The sequence below is a fragment of the Pan paniscus genome, chromosome 2, assembly GCF_029289425.2.
Source record: "Pan paniscus chromosome 2, NHGRI_mPanPan1-v2.0_pri, whole genome shotgun sequence".
Lineage (NCBI taxonomy): Eukaryota > Metazoa > Chordata > Mammalia > Primates > Hominidae > Pan > Pan paniscus.
The window spans coordinates 139,601,897-139,629,795 of NC_085926.1; the positions used below are offsets into that span (position 1 = coordinate 139,601,897).

Consider the following 27,899-nt stretch of genomic DNA (forward strand, 5'->3'; position numbering starts at 1 on the left):
GTTGCAGTGAGCCAAGATTGCACCATTGCACTCCAGCCTGGGTGACAAGAGCAAAACTCTATCTCAAAAAAAAAAAAAAAAAAAAGAAAATTCATCAGACTGTCTCTGTTATCTGATATTGGCTAATAAAGGCTATTAATATAGCTTTTCCACTGGGCAGAGCTAGTTTTGGAAAGTCTATTAAAGGAAGGAAAAAAAAGAATCAAGTGAGGTTATCATTTGTTTTTGACAGTGTCTTAGTCAGTTTGGGCTGCTAGAATAGAATACAATAAAGTGAGTGGCTCAAATAGCAAACATTTATTCCCCACAGTTCTGCAGGCTGAGAAGTCCAAGATGAAGGCACTAGAGGATTCAGTGTCTGGAGAGGGCTGCTTCATAGATGGCCATTTTTTTCCAGTGTTCTCTCATGGTGGGAAGAAGGCTAGAGAGCTCCCTGGGATCTCTTTCCTAAAAGTACTGTGAACCCAGGAAATCTGAGACAGGTCTCAGTTAATTTAGAAAGTTTATTTTGCCAACACTTGGGACTCCCCGAGACACAGCCTCAGGAAGTCCAGACCACATGTGCCCAAGGCGATCAGGGCACAGCTTGGTTGTATACATTTAAGGAGACATGAGACATCAATCAATATATGTAAGAAGTGCATTGGTTCTGTCTGAAAAGGCGGGACAAGTTAACTTGAGGCAAAGGCAGGAAGCGGGGAGGGAGCTTCCAGGTCACAGATAGGCAATACACAAACTGTTACATTCTTTTGAGTTTCTGCTTAGCCTTTCCAAAGGAGGCAAATCAGATATGCATCTATCTCAGTGAGCAGAGGAGTGACTTTGAATAGAATGGGAGGCACATTTGCCCTAAGCAGTTTCCAGCTTGAGTTTTCCTTAGCGATTTTGGTGGGCCCAAGATACTTTCCTTTCATAATACAAATCCCCTTCAATGGGTGTTCCACCCTTATGACCTAATTATTTCCCAGAGGCCTACACTTCCTGATTCCATCACATCAGCGTTTAGGGTTTCAGCATATGAATTTTAGGGTGACACAAACATTCAGTCCATAACAGAGTTACCATTTGGGAATATGTTCAGCCAAAAATTCTTCCACAAGAGTTGGGATTCCTGTAAAGATGAGAATAATCAGCATCTCCAGGACAAGTGGCCCTGCACTGGGCTGGATGTCCTCAGAGGGGAGAGGAACTCTGGGTCACCAATCCTAACTTGGAATCTAGGCTCAGTATCTTTTACCAGAAAGTGGTAAAAGAACAAAGGAGCGTCTAACTGCATCACACTGTGCAGCTCACTCGGCACTGCAGAAAAACCAACGGGTCAAGATCTGTTTGGGAGTTTCAAGCCCTCTGAAGGCTGGGGTCAGGCCCTGACACTCATATTTCTTGAGCCTTCCTGATTTTAAAAACAAAAATTAATGAATGGCAAAGAAGGTTAAAATAAATGGCATAATATTTGAAGACTTTATGTTTGATGCAATAACTCTCCTAACACACAAAAAATCCCAGCGAATGCCTGCATAACGTCATTAGGCAACAGTACCAGAAGGTGACTGTGGCCCTTCGTAAATGTGACTCGTCCTATGTGCCACACCCCCAGGGTAGCCCTTGCAGGTGTTAAACCCCCTTAGAAGGTGGATAGTTTGAGAGAAAAGTTAAAAAAAAAAAAAGCAATACAACTACTCATCCTTCAGCTTTTAAATAACAGCATTGTTGATGCCTGTCCCTGTGAAGAGACCACCAACAGGCTTTGTGTGAGCAATAAAGCTTTTTAATCACCTGGATGCAGGTGGGCTGAGTCTGAAAAGAGAGTCAGCAAAGGGAGATAGGGGTGGGGCAGTTTTATAGGATTTGGGTAGGTAGTGGAAAATTACAGTCAAAGGGAGTTGTTCTCTTGTGGGCAAGGGCGAGGGTCACAAGGTGCTCAGTTGGGGAGCTTCTGAGCCAGGAGTAGGAATTTCACAAGGTAATGTCATCAGTTACAGCAGGAACTGGCCATTTTCACTTCTTAGAAGGAGCATTTGTCATATAGAATGATTGGTGATGGCCTGGATACAGTTTTGTATGAATTGAGAAACTAAACGGAAGACACAAGGTCCAAATAAGAGAGGGAGAAAAACAGGTATTAAAGCATTAAGAATTGGGAGGACCCAGGACATTCAATTAGAGAGTGCCCAAGGGGGTTCAGCATAATTACTTGCTTGGTTGGCGAGTTTTTGGGCTCTATCCTTCAGTTTTTTATGTTGTCATATATCAGGCCAGATTGATTTAGGTAAAAACAACACTCTTCATTTACAAATACGCAGTGTCCTCCTTTTTCAGCAGTGACTAAGTCGAGGCCTATTCCTGTCTTCTTATATTCATAATAAAAAAAACAAAACAAAATAGTATTGAAGTGTTGGTGTCATGAGGGGAACAGGAAGCTGTTCGGTCCTATTTGCAAATTGAATTTTGTGAGTAAGGAAAAGTAGTGTGCATGTGCCTGTCCAATTAGCAGGTAAACACATGTAGGTGGAGGATCCACAGAGGAAGAAGAGACCTTTTGTAAGGCAAAACTGGAAATGTAAAGTGAAAAGATGAGGAGAAAAATTGATCTTGAGGGGCAGAAGCTGGAAGGCTAGCTGCTTCTTTAGTTACCTTATTAGCATAAGTGTTGCCTTGAGCAATGGGATCTGATGCCTTTTGATGGCCCTTGCGGTGAATGACCCTAGCTTCCTTGCAAGTAGAGCAGCTTTAAGAAGAGTTTTTATTAAGGAGGCATTAATGATGAAGGACCCTTGTGTAGTGAGGAAATTTCTTTCTGCCCATATAACAGCATGGTGGTGCAGGATATGGAAGGCATATTTAGAGTCAGTGTAAATATTGACACATAGTCCCTTTGCAAGAGTGAGGGCCTGAGTTAAGGCAATGAGTTCGGCTTGCTGAGAGGTAGTGGAGCGGGGCAGAGCAGTAGCCTCAAGGATAGATGTGGAAGATACTATAGCATAGCCTGCCTTTGCTGGTGAGTGGCGAATGGGCCTGGAAGAACTATCATCAATAAACCAAGTGTGGTCTGGGTGGGGAACAGGAAAGAGGGAAATATGGGGAAATGGGGAGAATGAATCATTTAGTTAGGAAGGCAAAACCGGTATCCAAAGGTGAAAGTACCTAACCATGTGTAGGAAGGAAAGGAGTTGTTTTGTAGAAGGAGTTGGGGTTTGGAAGATTAGCCAGACACGATCAGCAGGGAGAGAACGTGTGTTTTTATGAAGAATTATGCCAAGATAGGTAATGGATGAGGAAGAAATTTGGGCTTGACTGAAGTAATGGGGGCTGTCCCTGAAACCTTGCGGCAGTACAGCCCAGGTAAGTTGCTGAGGCTGATGGGTGTCAGGGTCAGTCCAAGTGAAAGTGAAGAGAGGCTGGGATGAAGGGTGCAAAGGAACAGTAAAGAAAGCATGTTTGAGATTCAAAACAAAATAATGGGTTATGGAGGGGAGGTATTGAGGATAGGAGAGTATATGGGTTTGGCACCATGGAGTGGATAGGCAAGACAATTTGGTTGATAAGGTGCAGATCCTGAACTAACCTGTAAGACTTGTCCAGTTTTTGGACAGGTAAAATGGGGGAATTGTAAGGAGAGTTTATAGGCTTTAGAAACCCATGCTGTAGCAGGCAAGTGATAACAGGCTTTAACCTTTTTAAAGCCTGCTGTGGGATGGGATATTGGCGTTGAGTGGGGTAAGGGTGATTAGGTTTTAATGGGATGATAAGGGGTGCATGATTGGTCATCAAGGTAGGTGTAGAGGTATCTTGTATTTGTGGATTAAGCTAGGGAGACACAAGGGGAGGCTGCAAAGGAGGCTTTGAACTGGGGAAAAGGGGAGCAATGAGGTGTGGCTGTAGCCCAGGAATAGTGAGGGAAGCAGATAATTTAGGTAAAATGTCTCAACCTGATAAGGGAGCTGGGCAGGTGGGGATAATTAAAAAGAAGTGCATAAAAGAATGCTGTCCAAGTTGGCATCAGAGTTGGGGAGTTTTAAGAGGCTTAGAAGCCTGGCCGTCAATACCCACAACAGTTATGGAGGCAAGGGAAACAGGCCCTTGAAAAGAAGGTAATGTGGAGTGGGTAGCCTCTGTATTAATTAAGAAGGGGACGGACTTACCCTCCACTGTAAAAGCTATCCATGATGGTCCAGGAGGATTTTTAGGTAATCAGGCAGCATCAGTCTTCAGCCACTAAGCCTAGAAGATCTGGGAAGGAGTTAGTCAGAGAGCTTTGGGCCAGAGTTCCAGGGGCTCTGGGAGTGGCTGCCGGGTGAGTTGGACAGTCTGATTTCCAGTGGGGTCCCACACAGATGGGACATGGCTTAGGAGGAATCCCAGGCTGTGGGCATTCCTTGGCCCAGTGGCCAGATTTCCAGCACTTGAAGCAAGATCCTGGGGGAGGAGGTCCTGGAGGAATGCCTGGCCGCTGCAGTTCAGGCATTTTGAAGTTCTTCTGTGCTGGAGATGTGGCTGGGGTTTCTCTCACAGCGGAGGCAAGTAATTGCAACTCTTCTCTATTATTGTACACCTTGAAAGCGAGGTTAATTAAGTCCTGTTATGGGGTTTGAGGGCTGGAATCTAATTTTTAGAGCTTTTTCTAATGTCAAAAGCAGATTGGGTAATAAAATGTATATTGAGAATAAGATGGCCTTTTGGCCCTTCTGGGTCTAGGGCGGTAAAGGGTCCAAGGGCTGTTGCCAAATGGGCCATGAACTGGGCTGGGTTTTTATATTTGATGAAAAAGAGCCTAAATGTTAACTGATTTGGGAGAGGTCGGATAAAGAAAAAGGAGCATTAACCTTGACTATGCCTTCAGCTCCAGCTACCTCTTTAAGAGGAAATTGTTGGGCAGGTCGGGGAGGGCTAGTCATGGAATGAAACTGTAAGCCAGACAGGGTGTGAGGAGGGGTGGTGATAAAAGGATTACAGGGTCAGGGAGTGGAGGCTGAGGAAGAATTGGGACCTGGCTCGGCCTGGCAAGGAGCAGTCTGGGGAGGAGGGAAGAGGTCAGATGGGTCCGTAGAAAAGGAAAATTGAAAAGACTCAGTAACGCTTGGGGTTGGGACTGAAGGGACAGGAGGGAGGGAAAGAAGGAAGATTTGGGATGAGTCGCATTGGCAACAGAGACTAGGGAGGAGCTGACGTATAAAAGAATGCCTGGACATCAGGCACTTGAGACCATTTGCCCATTTTACAACAAGAATTATCTAGATCTTGTAGGATGGAGAAATTGAAAGTGCCATTTTCTAGCTATTTGGAGTCATTGTCAAGTTTGTATTGGAGTCAAGTGGTATTGTAGAAGAAAATAAGGCATTTAGGTTTTAGGTCAGGTGTGAGTTGAAGAGGTTTTAAGTTCTTGAGAACACAGGCTAAGGGAGAAGAAGGAGGAATGGAGGATGGAAGGTTGCCCATAGTGAAGGAGGCAAGCCCAGAGAAAAGAGAGGGTAGAGACACGGAGGGTGGGGGTACTTGCCCCCAGGGGAGGTGGTGCTTTCCACCAAGGTGAAGGATAAAGGCAGGCATCCCCACAGTGATCAGACACCTCTGAAATGTGGGTGAATAATCAAGCAGGCATCCCTGCAGTGATTAAACACCAAGGGAAGACTGTCTTCCAGAGTCGGTGACTGACGCCAGAGTTCACAGCTAAAATGTGTCTCCTCTGTCTCTACCAGAAATGGAAAGGAACTGAAATTAAGGGAAGGGACAGATGGAAGGGTGGTGCCAAAATTGAAAGGAGAAAGAGGTTGAGGGATAGTGAGACAGGTTGGAGAAGAGAATAAAAAGAGGCTGCTTACCCGATTTAAAATTGGTGAGATGTTCCTTGGGCTGGTTGGTCTGAGGACCCGAGGTCGTAGGTGGATCTTTCTCATGGAGCAAAGAGCAGGAGGACAGGGGATTGATCTCCCAAGGGTGGTCCCCTGATCTGAGTCACCAAATGTCATGTGCGTTTGTGTGAAGAGACCACCAACAGGCTTTGTGTGAGCAATAAAGCTTTTTAATCATCTGGGTGCTGGTGGGTTGAGTCTGAAAAGAGAGTCAGTAAAGGGAGTTAGAGGTGGGACAGTTTTATAGGATTTGGGTAGCTTGGGCTCAGAGGCCTGACAAGGCCCAAGTTACAACAGTCCTTTCAGCCACTAATACTCCATTACAGACGGAGGAGGCAGCCCTGAGCTTACAAAATGATGGGTTTATATGGGGGAGAGAAACCCTGGGGTTGTTTGTTGGTTAACTCTGCCACATATCACCTTGTGATGTTTATGGTACCGGAGGGTGTAGGTAAAGTTTGTTTATGCTTTCCATGACCTCCCGCTATGTGGTCCGGATGGTTTGTAACTGGGGTTTGCTTTATAGCAGTAAGACCTGATAGGTAAAGTCTGCTGGCTTCACCGTGGTGCCTAGATAAGGGCTTAGAAATGTAAAAAGGCTTGTGGGGAGGGGATTGGTGTTGGCAATACCAAGAAGCTTTTTTTGGGACAGTTTGTCTCTAACATTCCAGCCTTTTAATAGGTAATAGAAGAGGGACGCCATTGTCGTTTGGCTACTTCCTGCTGGGAAGGGGTGACGGTTATGGGGAAAGGCTGGACGGTAGGTACTGCTGTTCTTGGAGCTGTTGGTATTCCTGGAGCAGCATCATATTTTGTATTGTCCAGCGGGTGAAGGCTCTGATACGGTCCTGTAAAAACTGGGTTAGAAGTCATAGGAGACTTGAACTGAATGCTGGAAAGAGAAGAATGGTTATGGCTGGGCCTAGGAGGGGCGTTAGCCATGGAAACCAGGTACTAAAGGACCAGGAGGGCCACGCTGGCCACTGGGGGACATTTTTCTTAATTTTTTGTGTTCAGTCCTTTAGTCTTTTTACAGCATCTTGTACTAAGCCAGATTGATTAAGATAAAAGCAACACTGTTTATCTAGAAAAAGGTAGAATCCTCCTTTTTTGGCTGTGAGTAGGTTTAAGCCTCTGTGGTTTTGAAGAACTACCACTGCTAAAGAATCTATTTGTGATTGGAGAGTTGTAATGGATTTGGCTATGTCTGCCAAGTTATTTGTGAGGTCTTTGGAAAGGGATTGGTAATAGAAAACGGAGGTGGCTAATCTCGCAATCACAGTTCCAACTTCTGTAGTTATTCCGAGGGCTACTAACAGAGGTGTGAGTTATATAGCATGGCGGTGTCAGATAGGGGTATTAACTGGGATTGGTAGGGGCTGGTCTCCTGGGGCAGTGTTGATTTTTGGACTGAGGAAAACCAGGGTGCAGGTGCCTCTCCAGTTAGAGGGGAGGCAAATATAAGTTGAGGTACCACAGAGGAAAAGTCTGCCTTGGCTTGGTAGACAGAACTTGTTGCATATGCTGAAAAGATGTACTGTTTTGTTATTTTCATGCATCCATACTTCTAGGGTCCCGGCTAGGGCTGCTGCTGTAAGTGGTTGTAAAGGGGTGTTTGGTTTGGGCTGGGAGGCTTTTGGGCTGTTTTTTCCCAGTGTGAGAGGAAGCGTTTTGTGTTTACTAAGATTCATGTGGGAGTGTGGCTGGATGTTGGGATAAGGAGACAGTTGCGGGTGGTGGGTGCAGGGATGGTGCATGGAGAGGGGAGCCAAGGGAAGAGGGATAAACAGGGGAGACGTTGGCCATTGCAGTACTCTGAATTCTTGTTAATGAGGTGGGAGGTGTTAAGGGCTGGGGGGCTGGAGAAAGGAAGCCTGTCTTTATTGTTGGCAGCTTTGAGAGTAGTATGTTTGGTGGAAGGTTTGAGTTGTAAGGTATAGTTTCACAGTTTGGAATTTAGGTGACTCAGGGGACTGCCAGAGGGTAGATGTCGTTGGACGCACAGTGATGCTGGATAAGATAAGATTGTGTGGGTTGTTATGGCTCCCAATAAGGGTTTTATTACAGCTGTGGCAGGGGGATAGGTTGGGGATAGGTTGCGTAAGTAGGGATGTAAAGTTGTAACCGCCGGACCAAACTCGCTAGCTAACTGGGGGGAGATTTTTGTTAATGCCTGTATGTTGAGTTTGAGGGGGCTGTTAATGAGGATTTTAGGATGGTAGGTTACTTGGGTGGAAGTTCAGTTATAGGCTGAGGCAGGGATTATATTGTATGTTGTGGAGTGGAGGGATACGCAGAACCAGAAGTCTCTTGCCAGGGAGGAACTGGAGTTTTTTAGTTTCTGTATAGGTGTTTAGGGGTCATAGGTATTGGTTGGGCTGAAAGAAGGGTTGGAGTATTAATTATGGGACAGGTTAGAAAGGCAGAAAGTGAGCAGAAAAGTAAACAGTTTGATTTTGTCCGGAATGAAGCCATAGAGAGAGCCTTGGAGGAAAAGTTCGGTTATCCACTCGAAAAAGGCTTCCAGAGTGTTGTTCCATGGGTGGAACCAGGAAATATTCTGTGAGAGGCGTGAAGGAAGAGAGTGAAGTGGCAGGACAGACAAAAGCAGGGCATCTAGGGAGGATGTGGGAATGCTTGTTTGTTAGCGATTGTGATTTTTGCTATAAGGATAACGATTAGGCAGAAGGCTAAAGTGAGGGAGACTTTTTGGCTGGTATTCCAACTGGAAGGAGTTACACTATATAATTTTACTGTAAACAATAGGGTAAGTAGTATAATAGATGGGGAATGGAGACCTCCTTGAGAAGAGGCGGCAGAGCATATATGTCAGTTTGAAGTTACGTTTTTTAGTGAGGTGAATAGGTGAGGGGAGAAGAAATATGGGTGGAGGAGGAGATATGGGGGACGTGCATTAATATGGAAGGATTGGTGGAGAGATGTCAGGATTCTGTCGGTTTGGCACTGGGATAGGACTAGCTTCTGGTCCTTAACTCTCCAGCCCCCCTGGAGGAAGGCTCCTTGTTGTAGTAATGAGGCGATTTCAGTGGGGGCGTATTGAGGTTGGATTGCAGGGGTAATGAGGAGGAGGGAGGCAGGAGCGGAAAAAAGGGAGGCTTCTTTTGCTGCTTTATCAGCCTTTCTGTTCCCTCTTGAGATTTTATCTGTTCCTGTTTGATGTCCCCGACAGTGCATAACTCCCACTTCAGTTAGGAGGTGTGCGGCCTGAAGGAGTTGGTAAATAAGGGGGCCATTAGTGATGGGGGTCCCTTTGGCAGTAAGAAATCCTCTCTCATGCCAGATGGCGGTGTGGGAATGAAGAATGTGATATGCATATTTGGAGTCTGTGTAAATGTTGACTCGTTTGCCTTTGGAGAGGGTTAGGGCTCTGGTGAGAGCTATGAGTTCTGTTTTCTGAGAGGAGGTTCCTGGAGGTAGGGGCTTAGCTTCAATTACTCAGTTAAGGGAAACAACCGCATACCCAACAATTTTCGGAGGGCCAGTGGGCCCAGAAGAGGAGCCATCTATAAATAGCTGGTCATCAGGGTTGGTGAGAGGCTCGGAGGAAATGTTTGGAAAGTGTGGCTGCAGGTGATCTAGGATGTCAGGGTAAGAATGAGTAGGAGGGGAAGAAGACACAGGGAGTAAGGATGCTGCGTTGAGGGGAGCACTGTTGGCAAGACTGAATTTAGGATTTTTGATAAAGAGAGCATGGAGTAATTGTATTTGGGAAGGAGGAAGGGAGCCTAACGCTCAGGGGGAGAGGAGATCCTGTATATTATGAGGACTGTAAACGGTGATATTTTGACTGCATGTTAGTTTTTTGCTTTTTAGAGTTAAAGTGGCCGCTGCTGCTAGCCTTTTAAGACAGGTTGGCCATCCTCCACCTGTGTTGTTTAACCATTTGGAGAGGTAGGCTACAGGGAGCGAAGAAAGGGGGATTTCTTTTTTGTTGTCCTAAGACACCGAGGGCTGTTCCTCAGCTTTTGGCAGTACAGATAGTGAAAGGTTGGGAGATATCAGGTAAGGACAGAGCTGGTGTAGTGACAAGAGCGGTTTGGAGTTTGTGGAAGCTGGGGAGTATGTTATGTGAGGGATTTAGGGGTTTATTGAGAGGGCCTTTGGCCGCTTTATAGAGGGGGCGAACTAGGAAGCACAGTTGGGAATCCATATTTTAAAGAAGGCTGCTAATCCTAAGAAGGAAAGGATTTTGCTTTTGGAGGAGGGAGCGGGTAGATGATCTATTAATGCTGCTTGGGCTGGCCTCATAGCCCAGACCTCAGGGGAAAGTTGAATTTCTAAGTAGGTCACCATGGAGGTGGAGAGTAGCGTGGAGTTTTGAAAGGATGTCTCTGCCTAGGAATGGAGTTGGGCATGAGGGCAGGACTAAGAAAGAGTGAGTGAAGGAAAAGGTGTGCAGGGAGCAGAAGGGTGGTGGGGGGCTCGGGGTTTGGAGACTTGTCCATCAATTCCTGTAACAGAGAGCTGGGAGGACTCAGTGGGTCCTGAAAAATTAGGTAAAGCAGAGTAGGTTGTCCCGGTATTAATTAGAAAAAACATACTAGCCTACCTGCCACCATCAGGGTTACCCTTGACTCGGATGAAGTGATGGTAGTTGCCAGGGTGTCTGTTCCAGGACACCATCAGTCTTCAGCGGCAAGGCCGATGAGATCCAAGTAGCAGGTTTTGGCCAGCTCAGGAAGGGATGGGGGCGGTCCTTGTGGGGGTTGCTCACAGTCCAACTTCCAGTGGGATCCTTCACAGAGGGGGCACAGCCTGGTGGGCTTACCTGGGTTAGGGCATTGTCTGGACTAGCGGCCTTCACTGCCACACTTGAAACAGGTGCCAGGTGGAGGTGGATTGCTAGGAGGTTTCCGTGTGGAGCTGCGGCCCCATGGGCCTCCAGGGCCCCAGATGACAGAGGTAAGCATTTGAAACTCTGCCTATTTTTGCCTTTTTTTCCTCATCATGATTGTTAAAGACTTTAAAGGCTAAATTAAGAAGGTGGGGTTTGAGGGCCATCGTCAACCTTCTGAATCTTGCGCTGAATATTGGTAGTTTTGGCTGGGGACTGCCTTTGCACCAGTAGGCTGGGCAGGAGCCTGGTGATATGGTATCAGCATGTGCCTGAGCTAGGGTCCAGATACAGTCCAGGTCTTCTGGGGTGAGGGTGGAAGAGAGGATAACATAGAGGTCATGCCAGGTTAGTTCATAAGACTGGGTAAGGTACTGAAACTCCCTAATATAAGAGGCAGGGTCCTCTGGAAATGAGCTCTTTTGTTAATTAGAGAGAGATCAGTGAGGGAAAAGGGAGCACAAATTTTATCAATACCTTCAGCTCTTGCTACTTCCCAGAGAGGAAGCAAGGGAGCTGGTTGCCGAGCATGTTGGGCCTGAGAACGGGTGAGGGGTGGAGACGGAGAGGACTCAGAGTCAGAAGCGGGGTGGTTAGAGAGGGGGAGAGAGGGGTAGAGCTGGAGTGGGGACATATGGTGGAGGATTATGATGCTGTTGGGGAGGGGGAATATCGGCGGGGTCAAAGGAAGAGGAATCATCGGCTGGGGCTGTGGGAGTGGGGGCAGGAGGCGAGTCAGGTTTGGAGAGGGCGAGGAGAATTTGGAAAGCAAAACAGGACTGACAGAGGGAAGGGCGGCTATGGATGGTGAAGAAATCCTGAACATAAGGAATTTCAGACCATTTCCCATTGCAATGGCAAAAGTTGTCTAAGTTTTTGAGCACGTCGGAATAGAAAGTGCCATTTTCGGGACATTAGGAGCCACGGTCCAATTTGTATTAAGGCCATGCAGTATTACAGTAAAAAATAAGCCTTTTAGGGTGGATTTCTGAACGGAGGCCAAGAGCTTTGAGACTGCGGAGGAGACACCTAAGGAGGGTAGTCTTCGAAGGGGTAGACTGAGAGGCTCTCACAGTGAATGGAAGGGGGCTGGGGTAGAGGAAAAAGAGACTGCTGGTGACAAGGATGGCAGGAGAGGGCGTCCCCTTTCCCGTGGAACTTGTCTGGAACAGAGGAGGTAATCGCCAAGTCAGGCGTCCCTGAAACGGAGGAACCAGAGGCGCGGAGGCCAGAGGAAACCCTTGGCCCAGCGCTGGGTCTTTTGGAAACGGAGACATGGATGGTCAAGGGTTCCGGGAATGGTAACAGTCTCTTTTTCACTCACCCTGGCGGAGGCTTTGATGGTGGATGAGGTTGCCAGCAATGGGAGATTCTAGGAGAGTCTCTGGGACTTCGGCAGGTTCAGGAAAGGGGAAGTTGGCTTGGAGAGGGGTGATAGGGGAGAGAGAGAGAGAAAGGGAGAAAGAGAGTCCCAGCCAGCATCTATCCCCTTCCCGGGTTTTGGCACCAGAATGTAAGGTCAGCTGAGAGAAAGGACAAGAGAGAGAGACCCAAGTTCAGGCGAGTAAGTTTATTGAACCTGCTGGCTGCTCCATTACAGACAGAGGAGGCAGCCCTGAGCTTACAAAATGAAGGGTTTATATGGGGGAGAGAGACCCTGGGGTTGTTTGTTGGTCAACTCTGCCACATATCACCTTGTGACGTTTATGGTACCAAGGGTGTAGGTAAAGTTTGTTTGTGCTTTCCGTGACCTCCCCTTGTGCAGTCTGGATGGTTTGTAATTGGGGTTTGCTTTATAGCAGTAAGGCCTGATAGGTAAAGTCTGCTGGCTTCACTGTGCTGCCTAGATAAGGGCTTAGAAATATAAAAAGGTTTGGGGGAAGGGGAGGGATGTTGGCGATACCAAGAAGCTTTTTTGGGGCGGTTTGTCTCTAACACCTCCCTAAATCATTTTATGAAGCCAGTATCACCCAAATACCAAAACCAGGAAAGGACATAACCAAAATAGAAAACTACAGACCAATATCCCTGATGAACATAGGTGCTAAAATCCTTAACAAAATACTAGCTAACTGAATCCAATAACATATCAAAAAGATAATCCACCATGATCAAGTGAGTTTCATACCAGGGATGCAGGGATGGTTTAACATATGCAAGTCAATAAATGTGATACATCACATAAACAGAATTAAAAACAAAAATCACATGATCATCTCAATAGAGGCAGAAAAAGCATTTGACAAAATCCAGCATCGCTTTATGATTAAAACTCTCAGCAAGGTCAGCATACAAGGGACATACGTCAACATAATAAAAGCCATCTATGACAGACCCACAGCTGACCTAATGCTGAATGGGAAAAAGTTGAAAGCATTCCCTCTGAAAACTGGCACAAGAAAAGGATGCCCACTCTCCATTCCTTTTCAATATAGTACTGGAAGTCCTAGCCAGAGCAATCAGACAAGAGAAAGAAATAAAGGGCATCCAAATTGGTAAAGAGGAAGTTAAACTATCGCTGTTTGCTGATGATATCATTGTTTACCTAGAAAACCCTACAGACTCCTCCAGAAAGCTCCTAGAACTGATAAAAGAATTCAGCAAAGTTTCCAGATACAAAATTAATGTACGCAAATCAGTAGCTCTTCTGTACACCAATAGCTACCAAGCTGAGAATCAAATCAAGAACCCAACCCCTTTTACAATAGCTGTAAAAAAAAATTAAATGCTTAGGAATATACCTAACCAAGGAGGCAAAAGACCTCTACAAGGAAAACTACAAAACACTGCTGAAAGAGATCACAGATGACACAAACAAATGGAAACACATCCCATGCTCATGGATGGGTAGAATCAATATTGTGAAAATGACTACTGCCAAAAGCAATCTACAAATTCAACGCAATTCCCATCAAAATACCATCACAGAATTCGAAAAATCAAGTACAAAATTCATATGGAACCAAAAAGAGCCTGCATAGCCAAAGCAAGGCTAAGCAAAAAGAACAAATCTGGAGGCATCACATTATCTGATTTCTTTTTTCTTTTTTTTTGTGATGGCATCTTGCTCTGTCACCCAGGCTGGAGTGCAGTGGTGTGATCTCGGCTCACCGCAACCTCTGCCTCCTGGGTTCAAGTGATTCTCCTGCCTCAGTCTCCCAAGTAGCTGGGACTACAGGCGCCTGCCACCATGCCCGGCTAATTTTTGTATTTTAGTAAAGATGGAGTTTCACCATGTTTGTCAGGCTGGTCTCAAACTCCTGATCTCAGGTGATCTGCCCGCCTTGGCTTCCCAAAGTGCTGGGATTACAGGCGTGAGCCACAGCACCCGGCCTGATTTCAAACTATACTATAAGGCCATAGCTACCAAAACAGCCCTGACTGGTATAAAATAGACACATAGACCAATGGAACAGAATAGAGAACCCAGAAATAAACTCAAATACTTACAGCCAACTGATCTTCAAGAAAGCAAACAAAAACATAAAGTGGGGAAAGGACACCCTTTTCAACAAATGGTGCTGGGATAATTGGCTAGCCACATGTGGCAGAATGAAACTGCATCCTCATCTCTCACCTTCTACAAAAATCAACTCAAGATGGATTAAGGACTGAAATCTAAGACCTGAAACTATAAAAATTCTAGAAGATAACATTGGGAAAACCTTCTAGACATTGGCTTAGGCAAGGATTTCATAACCAAGAACCCAAAAGCAAAGCAATGAAAACAAAGAGAAATAGCTGGGACTTAATTAAGCTTAAGAGCTTTTGCACGGCAAAAGGGACAGTCAGCAGAGTAAACAAGCAACCCATAGAGTGGGAAAAAATCTTCACAATCTATACATCTGACAAAGAACTAATATCCAGAATCTACAATGAACTCAAACAAATCAACAAGAAAAAAATAAACAATCCCATCAAAAAGTGGGCTAAGAACATGAATAGACATTATCAAAAGAAGATCTACAAATGGCCAACAGACATATGAAAAAATGCTCAACATCAGTAATGATTAGGGAAATGCAGATCAAAACCACAATGCAATACCACCTTACTCCAGCAAGAATGGTAATAATAAAAAAGTAATAGATGTTTGTGTGGATGCAGTGAACAGGGAACACTCCTACACTGCTGGTGGGAATGTAAATGAGTACAATCACTATGGAAAACAGTGTGGAGATTCCTTAAAGAACTAAAAATAGAACTACCATTTGATCCAGTAATCCCACTACTGGGTATCTACCCAGAGGAAAAGAAGTCATTATACGAAAAAGATGCTTGCACACGCATGTTTATAGCAGCACAATTCGCAATTGCAAAAACGTGGAACCAACCCAAATGCCCATCAATTAATGAAGGGATAAAGAAACTGTGGTGTATATATATGATGGAATACTACTCAGCTATAAAAAGGAATGAATTAATGGCATTCACAGCGACCTGGATGAGATTGGAGACTATTATTCTAAGCGAAGTAACTCAGGAATGGAAAACCAAACATCGTATGTTCTCAGTCATAAGTGGGAGCTAAGTATGAGGATGCAAAGGCATAAGAATGACACAATGGGCCGGGCGCGGTGGCTCACACCTGTAATCCCAGCACTTTGGGAGCCTGAGGGGGACGGATCACCTGAGGTTGGGAGTTCAAGACCAGCCTGACCAACATGGAGAAACCCTGTCTCTACTAAAAATACAAAAAATTAACTGGGCATGGTGGTGCATGCCTGTAATCCCAGCTACTCAGGAGGCTGAGGCAGGAGAATCACTTGAACCCAGGAGGTAGAGGTTTCGGTAAGCCGAGATCGCACCATTGCACTCCAGCGTGGGCAACAAAAGCAAAACTCCATCTCAAAAAAAAAAAAAAAAGAATGACACAATGGACTTTGGAGACTTGGGGGAAAGGCTGGGAGGAGGGTGAGGGATAAAAGACTACAAATAGGATTCGGTGTATACTGCTCAGGTGATGGGTGCAGCAAAATCTCACACATCACCACTAAATAACTTACTCATGTAACCAAACACCACCTATTCCCCAATAATCTATGGAAATAAAAAAATTTTTTTTTCAAAGGAAAGACTTAGGTGAGGAAGGACTTAAGTGAGGAAGAAGGGCCTTAATGCACGCCATGAGCCTACAGGTTTAGGTAGAACAAGAGGATGAGAGGAGGGCGGCCCTTGGCAAGAGGGGAGGGTCATAGTAAGGAAGAATTTGCATGTCAGGTGGAAAGTTTGTACTTAACCTAGTAGACATTGGGAGCCATTAAAGTCTTTTGTTTCCCAAGGAATTCTTTGCCTCAAATCCTTTTGTATCTAATATTATACTTATTTTATAGCTTCCTTTCAGGGCAGACTAGTGTCATGCTTTCCAGAGTTTACAAAGCAAATTCAACAACAGCTTTCCACATTTGACAACTGTTTTTGCTATCATAAAGTGTTTGGGGGGTGAGTTTGATCTTTGGCAGAAGAGTTCTACTTGTTTCAAAGTAAAGATTCAGATTGATCTACATCAGCCTCCTGGGTGACAAGTCCAGATGGTTTCCATTTGGCTCTATCTGGAAACAGTCACACAATTTCCATGCCGGCCTCTTTGTGGACAAGAGGCTTTTGGCCTGCTGCTTGGAAAGTTGTCCCCACAATGCCATTGAGGCAAAGCCTGCATTAGGAAACCTGTGCCTATTATTATTCCTCTCATTTGGAGTGATAAGAACATTTACAGCAATACAAGAACTTGACAGCTTTACATTGAGCAACCATTTATAAGTTAATAAAGGAAGCAAAATACCTTCTTTCTATGTTTGCAGGAGTTAAAGATTTTTGTCCAAATCAGTCTTGCCTCAGTGCACCCCTGAAGATGAAGAGTTATTAAAACAAGGGTCCTCAAATTTGAGCAGCCTCAGAGGTACCCAGAGGGCTTGTTAAAACACAGATTGCTGGGCGCCACCCCTCAGGTTCTGAGTAAGTAGGTCTGAGTGAAGCTGGACAGTGTGCATTTCTATCCAGTTCCCAGGGTGCTGATGCTGCTGGTCCGAGGATCACACTTTGAGAATCACTGTTTTGGACTTGAAAAAATCAGACTGTCTGCTCCTGATTTATTTTGCACAATGAAGAAAATCAGAGAGCAGACCGAGTCTCTGAGATGCCTCTTCTCTGCCCTGAAAACCACAGAACAGACAAGACTCAGTCCCATTTCCATTCTGGCTTCTCTGTCTTCTTCTATACTGTCTTGTATACTTTCTTCTTCTATACTCAGGGAAGCCACCTCTGAGCCCCATGGCTCTCTGTACCATGGGGATACAGGAACTAGGAATCGTGGGCCTGGAAGTTGATCGGTGCTCAAGTGGATGATGTCTGGCTTGGTCTATGCCTAGTCACAAACCTGCGAGGTCCACAAAGAGCCAAAAGATAGCTGAAGATTGGAAGTCACTGTAAGGTTGTCAGGAATAGCCACCCTCAGTTTAGATGGTTTCTCTGAGCCCTATTCAGCCAGTGCTGCCTTGTTGCCTCAAGGCCCCCAAAGTTCTTGAAAGACCCAGTGAGGACTTGGGGTATCCTGTGCCTGTTCATTCCCAGCCCAAGCCCCACAGACAACCTCCAGGGCTGTTTCAATTTTGGAGGATTTAGGACAGGGAGAGCCAGTAAGTGACTTAGGCATGTACATGGGGCAAAAATCCAACCATGAAATGGTATGTCCACAAACTTGGGATTGATCAGAACTTTACTACAGTACCATGCCACCCAAGTGGCAAATACACTTCCCCAAATAAGGCATTGTTGCTTATATCATAGCCACAGTCCACAGAAATACCAGTGGCATTAAGGAATGCAAAGACCAAGTTCAAAAGTCAAGATGTAATCTTCAAAACAGCTTTATTAGTTCCAAAACAGGAAGTTACCAGTTATAATCCTGCAATTATTTTATTTGGGGCTTCATCCTGGGGTGACAGCTAAACAATGGAAACCTTTATAGAAAGGTCCCAAGGCCCAAGGTGTGAATCATCAAACACTACATTTTGCCTTCTTAAGTCCTATAATCAAGCAAACAGTTTATGTTCTGGTTTATAAAACTAGGACTTACACAGGAAATTACACACGTTCCTTTTCGATGGAAAGAAGCTATTTTTAACAAGTTGAAAAAATAATTCAACCACTAGGAGAAGGTCTACCAGGGCCTGGCATCCACAGATGAACATTTGAGTAGTGGTTAATCTGATGCCCCCCAGAATGTAGGATGCCCACCTGTTCTGGCGGTCCCAGAAGAGGCCAGCAAGCGAAGGATATGGAGAGCCTTTCTGGGGGATGCTGGTTCCATGAAAATTTACACCTGACCTTTGAGTACTGGCCCATTTAGGAAACAGGGCTCTCCTTGGAAGAAATGAGAAGAGGTTTGTCAGCTGTGTTAGGAGAGGAGGTTCCACGCAGTCAGACCACATGAAAAAAGGCTCACAGGAGGAAGGTGCCTGGCGTATTAGGCATCTGGAGGGGTGACTTTCGCCATAGAGCAGTCATTGGGAAAGAGGCTGGAAATGTGACTGAAGAGGCCAGTGGACCCACGTGACTGAAAGCCATGAATGCTGAGTTCAGGAGTTAGATTTTCTCCTGTGTGCAAAGGGGGAGACATGATGGTTTTGAAGCAGGACAGTAGCATAGTGAGAACAGGGTTTTTGAAAAGCATCTTTGGCCGTTTTGCAGAATGTGCTTTAGAGAGAGGAATAGTTAGAGGATAGGAGACTAGTTATGGGCTTTTTTTTTTTTAAGTTCAAATGTATTTTATTTTTAGACAACCTATGTGACATGTTTTTTTTTTTTTTTCTTAAAAAAACAAGGCCTTCACTCCACATAAATCACAGTCAAAATAAAGGAAGGGCCCATTTATCTTAAGACCTGGTGTTTTGTGGATGGCAAGCAGCAGCCATTTATGATGATAGGTGATATATTCAAAGTAATTGCCAAATCTGTTAATATTTACCCATTTCTAAACCATTGTTAAAGAAAATCATATACGGGGTCACACCATCCTCACGGTAGTTCAGTAGAGCAACCATGCCATCAGGATTCATATTTTCATCAAAAAAGAACTGGTAGTTTTTGAAATTAGCAAGGATGTGCTTGATGTATTCTGCAGTCCTACCATAAAAGGTTTTACTCTTTCTGATCTCTCTTCTTCAAGTTCGCCTTTCATTGATTTCGTGTTGTCTTTAATGTACTTCTTTTTTTTGTTTTCTTCTTGAGATAGGATCTCACTCTGTGGCCCAGGCTGGAGTGCAGTGGTGTGATCATGACTCACTGCAGCCTTGACCTCCTGGCCTCAAGCAATCCACCCACCTCAGCCTCCCAAGTAGTTGGGACCATAGATGTGACCACCATGGCCAGCTAATTTTTTTTTTTGTACAGACCGGGTCTCTTCACGTTGCTCACGCTGGTCTCAAACTGGTAGGCTTAAATGATCCTCTCACCTCAGCCTCCCAAAGTGCTGGAATTACAGGCGTGAACCACCTTGCCCCGCTGATGTACTTGTAGGCATCCTTTGTGAAGCTGCTTTCCTGCAAGTGATGGTTCATGACAATATCAACACCAATAGATGACTTTGGGTGCTTTGGATACCTTTGCCCTTGGGGCCTTCAGAGGAGGCATTTCCACCAATGAGCAAGTCATCAGTGTTACCCTCTGTCCTGGTGATTATCTTCTCCTCCACTGTCAGGCACAGTCTATCCACAATCTCCCAGTTCTCATCAATGTCAGAGGGCTTCTCATCGTGTCTGATGAGGTCCACTGAAGTAAGAGGACAACTGCACTAGCTTAGCAGGATTCTGGAGCGGTGTTGGGAGTCAGGGATGAGAGGGGAGTGGTAGGAAAAGCAGGAAGCTTTTACACTGGTTCAGGCAAGAGAAGATAAAGTGAGGCTGCAGTGATAGAAAGATGGAGTCTCGATATATTTAGAAGGAAGAGAATTGACAGGACCTAGTAGCCAGTTCAAAGAGGGTGGTGAGAAAGATTCTCAAGTCCAGGACACCTGGGGAAGCTTGGCAATTGACCAAAGAGAAAATGAGAGGAAGCACAAGGCTGGGTGGGTCCATACCAGATCTGTGGAGTAGCTGCCAGGGAAGGCGTGCCATTGTCCTCCTGACCCTCAGGGAGACAGTGGTAGAAGGAAGGACCCTTGCACATGAAGTTTCTTCACCAGGTTGCTCCCATTTCAGTGTTTCAGTGACGTATGAAATCCAGAGATAATGCTGGCAAGCGAGGCACTAAAACTGTGTCCTACGTGCCTCTACCACCACTATTTCACAATGCTTCCCAGCCGTCCTCACAATGCTTCTAAGAGATGGGTATTATGATCTCTATTTTGCCAGAGGAAATTTAGATTCAGAGAAGTCAAGTGACTTTCCAAGGAGTTTCATAGCATTTTCCGGAGAGGTTTTAAACCTGGAGATTCCGCACATCTCACTACACCACCCTGCCTCTTGGGCACAACCAGGCATAGCTATGCCACTGCTAAATTCTCCCAGACAGAGGGGGTAAATTAAAATGGTCATTGTTGGTGAGCTGTTTTTGTTTCAAAGTAAAGAAATGTAAGATTAGGTAAAAAAGGGTTACGGTGAATACAGCTGGGGTGTATCAAGTATTACCAAGGCCTGAGCACATACCCACCCTTACTCCAAGGAATTTGTTTTCAACCTAGGGAAAAGAATCCAGTTTTGCTTGAACTTTGGTTAAAGCCCTGGAGCAGGAAGTTCCTGTACTGAGCAATGCCAGCCTTCCTATTATCTAGCAGGGCCACCGTAACTCATTAGAGGTCTAAATTCTGGAGAGTGGTTTTGACTAGCATTTTCCAAACTGGTTATTTTTCATGGGCAGAGATGACATTGTGACCTCTCTTATCATCAGCTGGAGGGAGACTTTGATTGTTTTTCCCATGGGAGTACACATTAGACCAGGCCAATCACAGGCCTGGAAGTCCCTTCCTCTCCAAGGGCACACGTTTGTGCCACACTGGCTAAGTTAGGGATGTAGACTGGCTAAGATGACGTATTTCCTTGCAAAGCTGAGCAGCTGTAAAGGAATTTAGCTTTTGGCTTTCAGCCTCGGCCCTATTGGTCACCACTGCTTTCTATCATGCCAGAAGGAGACAAAAAGAAATGGATGCCACATGTGATCAGTATCCACATCATTCATCATTCTGGGCAGTCAACTTACGTTTTCAAATGCATTTTTCTCTGTAAAGAGATTTTACAAATAGAAAAATCATATTTCATCTTGTTCACGAGTGGTCTCAAGGCATTATTAGAAACACTGTACTTGGAAAAGCACTGAACAGTGAGATAAAGTTTCCATAACATGATTGCAGTTTACACTCTATTAGTCATTGATTCATTGATTCATTGAACAAACATTTATTAAATACCTACCATGTGCCAGATACTATTCTAGTGTGAATAATGTAGCACTGTTATATCATTCATGACAGCTGTCATTTGCTATCATTCCCATGCCTTACTTAGATGTAAGGATGAATGAGATTTAGACAAGTTAGGCTTACCCCTAATAAAACCAAAAGATGGGCCAGTGTTCATCCCTCCAACTGTGTTCTAAAGGAAAATAAATCCTTCCTATTTCCTTTTTTTTTTTTTTTTTTCAAGACAGAGTCTTGCTCTGTCATCCAGGCTATGCAGTGGTGCAATCTCAGCTCACTGCAACGTTTGCCTCCCAGGTTCAAGCAATTCTCCTGCCTCAGCCTCCCAAGTAGCTGGAACTACCGGCACATGCCCCAACACCCGGCTAATTTTTGCATTTTTAGTAGAGATGGGTTTCACCATGTTGGCCAGGCTGGTCTCAAACTCCTGACCTCAAGTGATCTGCCCTTCTTGGCCTCCCAAAGTGCTGGGATTACAGGCGTGAGCCACCACGCCCAGCCAATCCTGTCTGTTTCATCCAACAACCCAGCAGATTAGATTCATGTCCAAAGAAACCAATCAAATCCTTTTTTTAAAAGCATACTTTCTACTCTTTTTCCCCAACCGGCAACCTAGGAAGGCCTGATGTCCAAATTTATCTCCTTTTCCTGAAAAGCAAGTTTTCCCTCCAGGCTTGAAAACTTATGCTTGATTATCCTTGACTCTGTTCTCTTCCTTGCTCTAACAACGCTAGTTACCATTCACTTAATGTCAGCTTCATAAGGGCAGGGATTTTTGTCTCTTTTATTCTCCGTTGGGTCCCTGGCACCTACACCACTGCCTGACACATAATAGGAGCTCGAAAATATTTGTTAAATGCTGAAGGAATTCAAGTCTTGTCTAGCTCCAGGGTTAGGCTCTCGATGGTGGACATTGTGGGCAAAATTAGTGTATAGTTAAATGATCCTTTAAGATTCCGTAATTTGCCCATACATTACAATATCTAGGCATATTATCTCTAAGTCCCACACAGTTTCTTCCCCAGTTTTGGAACAGATCACTTGGTCTTTCTTCAGTTGGGTCCAGATGAAGTAGTTGGTTAGTGTTTAGGGGGCACATATAACTCTAAACACTTGTAGGCCCCCAGAAAAAGGTTTGAACTTGGGACTGCCAATTCCGATTTCCCATCTCATACTTACTGAGTGGATGAACCCTCATTATGCCTGTGATTATTTCTTTTCCTCCATTCCCTTCCTGTATTTTTCTTTGCCAAACTCCTAAACTTGAACTGACATAAATTAAATGTGGACCTGATGCTGTTTCCCAGCACTGACAATAGACTCTACAAAAGCTGTGTCGACTGACAAGCGTGAACCAACCCCAGGAACCCTGAGCCCAGTCATGAATTCTACAAAGGCAGGATGGTTCTTTCTCCTTCAGATTTTCTCTTTTAAAGCTCAAAAAGGTAACAGCTTTTCAGGCTCCTTTAAAGGGCTGAATTCCTTCATAAGAACTATCACTTCCCCTAGATCAGTGGGCAACTCATTCATCTTCTTCCAGGAAATTTCTAGATACATCATTTTCCTCTTCAAAGTAAAGGCAACAATCTAAATCTTAGATGGAATTTCCTTTCATGCAGAGTAATTTTGGGCTTCTTGTTCTAAAGAAGGAAGGATGTACTGAGTATAAAACGAGGACTTTAAAAATTATATATACAGTATTTCCTTGACTATACTGCAAATGCACCTACTCACACAAGTCCAGTAAAGTACAAGCTAAAAGAATAAAGTCAGCTTAGCTGGTGACAAACAGGGGAACTATTGTCTAAAAATAATAAAATACTTTGATTTTCTTGTAGGAATCAAGAAGAAAATTGAAGGTCTGATGGAAACTGGTCCTTGGTTAGTGAAGTTGCATTTGGCAGATAATGGCATAGATGGAAAAGGAAGAGAAGGAGAAAATGGTTTATTGGAATTCATTCAAACTTTAACATGGTAAGTAGCAAGTTAAGAGGCTTTATTTGTTCACCTTTTAAAACTAAGTGCTTGAATTAAATCATGGAGACAATTATTTAACTGCACCTTTTTAGCAGTTTCCAATGAGGTTTTTCAGCTCTGAGAGCCAACCAGTGACCCATCTTGGTCTTGGTACCTAACGTGGCAAACAGTTGTGTGTGGACCATAAAGCAGACTCAAAGACCTCACTAGAAGCCCCATTTTAAGAAGTTGGCAACTGAGGAAAAACAGGAAGTATGACCTCCCAATTTTTCTTTCTTAAAGTCAGGATATAATGTAAAATGTAATCAATGTGACCTGAGGAAGAAGGGCAGCCTACTCAGGAGTGAACACTCTTTTGTGTTTGATTACAAAGTTGTCCCAGCCTCCTCAGGCAGAAGGACACAGCTATTCTCAAAAGCTTCTCAAAAACAGGATATTTCCTTGCCTTGTTTGTCTTGAGAATCTTAGGCATTTTCCTGTCCAGGCCTACTGAGTCCACATCCCCAGTGGGCCAAGTAGGATTTGCAGCTACTGTAGAAAAAGCTTGCTGGGTGGAAACAACTCCAAGATATATAGTTTCAGGTAGTCGATAGTGACAGCACCATGGGGACAGTCAAGGGCAACAGAACACAGCCAAGGCTTGAGGCTTGAGAGCTTGATGGATGGCTACTTAGTATTATTATTACTACTTTTATTTTTATTTTTGAGACACGGTCTTACTCTGTCACCCAGGCTGGAGTGCAGTAGTGCGATCTCTGCTCACTGCAACCTCCACCTCCCTAGTTCAAGCAATTCTCCTGCGTCAGCCTCCTGAGTAGCTGGGACTACAGGCGTGCGCCACCACACCCAGCTAATTTTTGTATTTTTAGTAGAGATGGAGTTTCACCATGTTGGCCAGGCTGGTCTCAAACTCCTGACCTCAAGTGATCTGCCCACCTCGGCCTCCCAAAGTGCTGAGATTACAGGCGTGAGCCACTGTACTCAGTCTACTTATTATTTTAGAAGAAAAATATTCCTTCTCTGTCTGGGCATGGTGGCTCACACCTGTAATCCCAGCACTTTGGGAGGCCGAGATGGACAAATTACTTGAGGTCAGGAGTTTGAGACCAGCCTGCCCAACATGGTGAAACTGCATCTCTACTAAAATACAAAACAATTAGCTGGGCATGGTGGCAGACACCTGTAATCCCAGCTACTCAGGAGGCTGAGACAGGAGAATCACTTGATCCCAGGAGGCAGAGGTTGCAGTGAGCCAAGATCGTGTGCACTCCAGCCTGGGCAACAGAATGAGACTTCGTCATGAAAGAAAGAAAGGGAAGGGAAGGGAAGGGGAGGGGAGAGGAGGGGAGGGGAGAGGAGGGGAGGGGAGGGGAGAGGAGGGGAGGGGAGGGGAGGGGAAGGGGAAGGGAAGGGAATCTTCTCTAATATACTTATTCAGGAAGGCTGGGAAGATTTTCAACTTTAATAGCTTCTCTACTTTTCTATAATAATCCTATTAATAAGCTTCATTTCATTGCCCTTTTAATACAATGCTGATTTAATATATTGCTGATATATTATGCTTTTAGTATATTGCTAAAATTTTGTTAAGGATTTTTGCATCTATGCTTATGAAGCATATTAGTCTGTACTTTTCTTTTTTCTTTTTTTTTTTTTTGAGATGGAGTCTCGCTCTGTTGCCTGGGCTGGAGTGCAATGGCATGATCTCGGCTCACTGCAACCTCTGTCTCCAAGTTCAAGGGATTCTCCCACCTCTGCCTCCCAAGTAACTGAGACTACAGGTGCAGATCACCATGCTTGGCTAATTTTTTGTATTTTTAGTAGAGGTGGGGTTTCACCATGTTGGCCAGGCTGGTCTTGAACTCATGATCTCAAGTCATCTGCCCAGCTAGGCGTGAGCTACCACACACAGCTGTACTTTTCTTTTCTCGTAATATCTTTGTCTGGCATTAAGATCAGGGTAATTCTGGCTTTACAGAATGAGCTAATAAGTGTGCCCCTCTCTTCTATTTTATGAAATAATTTGTGTAGCATTGGCATTATCTCACCCTTAAATATTCAGTAGAATTATCAGTGAAAACATCTGGACCTGGAGCTTTCTTTATGGGAAGGTTTTTAACAACAAATTCAATTTTTTTTTTTTTTTGAGACGGAGTCTCTCTCTGTCACCAGGCTGGAATGCAGTGGTGCAATCTCGGCTCACTGCAACCTCCGCCTCCCGGGTTCAAGTAATTCTCCTGCCTCAGGCGTGAGCCACCATGCCTGGTCTAAATTCAATTTCCTTAATAGATATAAGGCTATTCTGGATATTTTATCTTGAGTAAAGCTTTAGTAGTTTGTGTCTTTCAAGAAATTTATTTCATCTAATTTGTCAGATTTATTGACATAAAGTTCTTCATAATATTTTCTTACGATCCTTTTAATGTCTGTAGCATCTATAGTGATGTCTCCTTTTTCATTCTTGATATTGATTACTTGTGTTTTCTCTTTTTCTGATTGATCTGGTTAGAAATTTATTAATTTTATTGATCTTCTCAAGGAACCACTCTTGATTTTCACTACTGTTTTTCTGTTTTTAACTTTATTGATTTCATCTCTTGTCTTTATTATTTCCTTTATTCTGCTTACCTTGGGTTTAATATGCTCTTCTCTTTCTCGATTATTAAAGTGAAAGCTTAAGTTATTGATTTTAAATCTTTTAATTTTTCTAATATAAATGTTTATATTAGCACTAAGCACTGCTTTTATTGTATCCTACAAATTTCGATATGTTATATTTTCATTTCATTCAGTTCAAAATATTTTCTAATGTTCCTTTTCATTTGTTCTCTAACCTATGGGTTATTTAGAACAGCTCTGTTTAGTTTCCACATATGTGTATATTTTTTCAGATAGCATTCTGTTTTAATCAAGAGATTAAGAATCTCTTGATTTTTAATTAAGTTCTGCTGTGGTTGGAAAACATACCTGGTGCAATGGCATGATCTCGGCTCACTGCAACCTCCATCTCCCAGGTTCAAGCGATTCTCTCACCTCCACTTCCCAAGTAACTGGGACTACAGGTCCCATGCCTGGTGTGGTCATGTAGTCCCAGCTACTTGAGAGGCTGAGGTGGGAGGATTGCTTGAGCTCAAGAATTTGAGATCAGCCTGGGCAACATAGCAAGATCTCATCTCTAGCGGAAAAAAGGAACACACTTGTTTTATTTCTTTTATGGCCCAGATCTGATCTATCTTGGTAAATGTTCCATGTGCATGAGAAAAGAATGTGTATGCTGCTGTTACTGGATTGAATGTCCCATAAATGTCAATTAGGTCAAGTTGGTTGGGAGTGTTATTGAACTCTTCTATATATGTACAAATTTTTACATGTTCTATCAATTATTGAGAGAGGGAAAAATTGTGATTTTGTTTATATCTCCTTGTAGTTTAATCAATTTTTGCCTCATGTATTTTGAAGCTCTGTTTTTAGGTACATAAACATTTTTGATTGTTGTGCCTCTTAATGAATTGACACTCATCATTATGAAATGGTCTTCTTTATCCTTGGTAATGCTCCCTACTTTGACTGATATTAATATAGCCACTACAGGTTTTTTTAAATGAATATTTACATAATTTGTCTGTTTTCATCCTTTGGTTTTAACCTATCTGTGTTTTTATATTGAAATTGGGTTTCTTATAGACAGCATACAGCTGAGAGCTTCTTTTTTTATCCATTTGACAATCTTTGTCTTTTAATTGTTTAGACCATTATATTTAATGTGATTATCTTTATGGTTTATTTGGTTTTTAATCTATCATCTTGCCATTTGTTTTCTATTTGTCTCATCTGTTCCTTGTTCCTTTTAAACTGGTTTTCTGTTGCTTTTTAGATTAAGTAATGTTTATAAGTCCATTTTTATATCTTTTATTGGCTCGTGAGCTATACCTCTTAGTCTTTTTTTTTCTAGTGGATGCTCTAGTGTTTACAGCCTTTACCTTTAACTTATTACAGTCTACCTTCAAATAACTTTATACTACTTCACTTATAGTATAAGAATCTTACAACAGTATACTTCCATTCTCTTCCTATCCTTTGTGTTTTTGTAGTCATATATTTTACCTTTACCAGTGTTATAAATCCAAGGATACATTATTATTATGTCTAGTTTAAGCAGTTGTTTTTTTTAATAAGGGGGGAGTTTTTTATGTTTATTCACATATTTACCATTCTGGCATTCTTTAGTCTTTTGGCTATATTCACATTTCTATGTGATATCATATTCTTCTGTCTAAAGGACTTACTTTATACATTTCTTGTAATCCTGGTCTGCTGGTGATGAATTCTCTAAGCCTTTGTATATCTAACAAGTCTATGCTGCCTTCATTTATAAAGTTTTTTTTTTTTGGCTGGGTACAAAATATTTGATTGATAGTTAATATTTTTTTTTTTTTGGGAGATGGAGTCTTGCTCCTGTTGCACAGGCTGGAGTGCAGTAGCACAATCTCGGCTCACTACAACCTCCACCCCCTGGGTTCAAGTGATTCTCCTTCCTCAGCCTCCCGAGTAGCTGGGATTACAGGCGCCTGCCACCATACCTGGCCAATTTTTGTATTCTTAGTAGAGGCAGGGTTTCACCATGTTGGCCAGGCTGGTCTCAAACTCCTGACCTCAGGTGATCCACCTGTCTTGGCCTCCCAAAGTGCTAGGATTACAGGTGTGAGCCACCGCTCCCAGGAGACAGTTAATACTTTTAAGATGTTGCTCCACTATCTTCTGCTCTTATTGTTTCTGAAGAGACATCATTTTTATCTCTATTCTTTTG

At 43.7% G+C, this 27,899-nt stretch overlaps 1 protein-coding gene across 1 annotated transcript in view; it reads left to right on the plus strand.

The window, feature by feature from the left end:
- Window positions 1-27,899, plus strand: part of LOC106634614 (uncharacterized) — a 76,190-nt gene that overhangs the window by 31,075 nt on the left and 17,216 nt on the right. Inside the window, exon 8 of the mRNA XM_034957525.3 lies at window positions 22,954-23,089. Within this exon, the coding sequence (XP_034813416.2) occupies window positions 22,954-23,089 (136 nt within the window). The remainder of the gene's footprint in view (window positions 1-22,953; window positions 23,090-27,899) is intronic.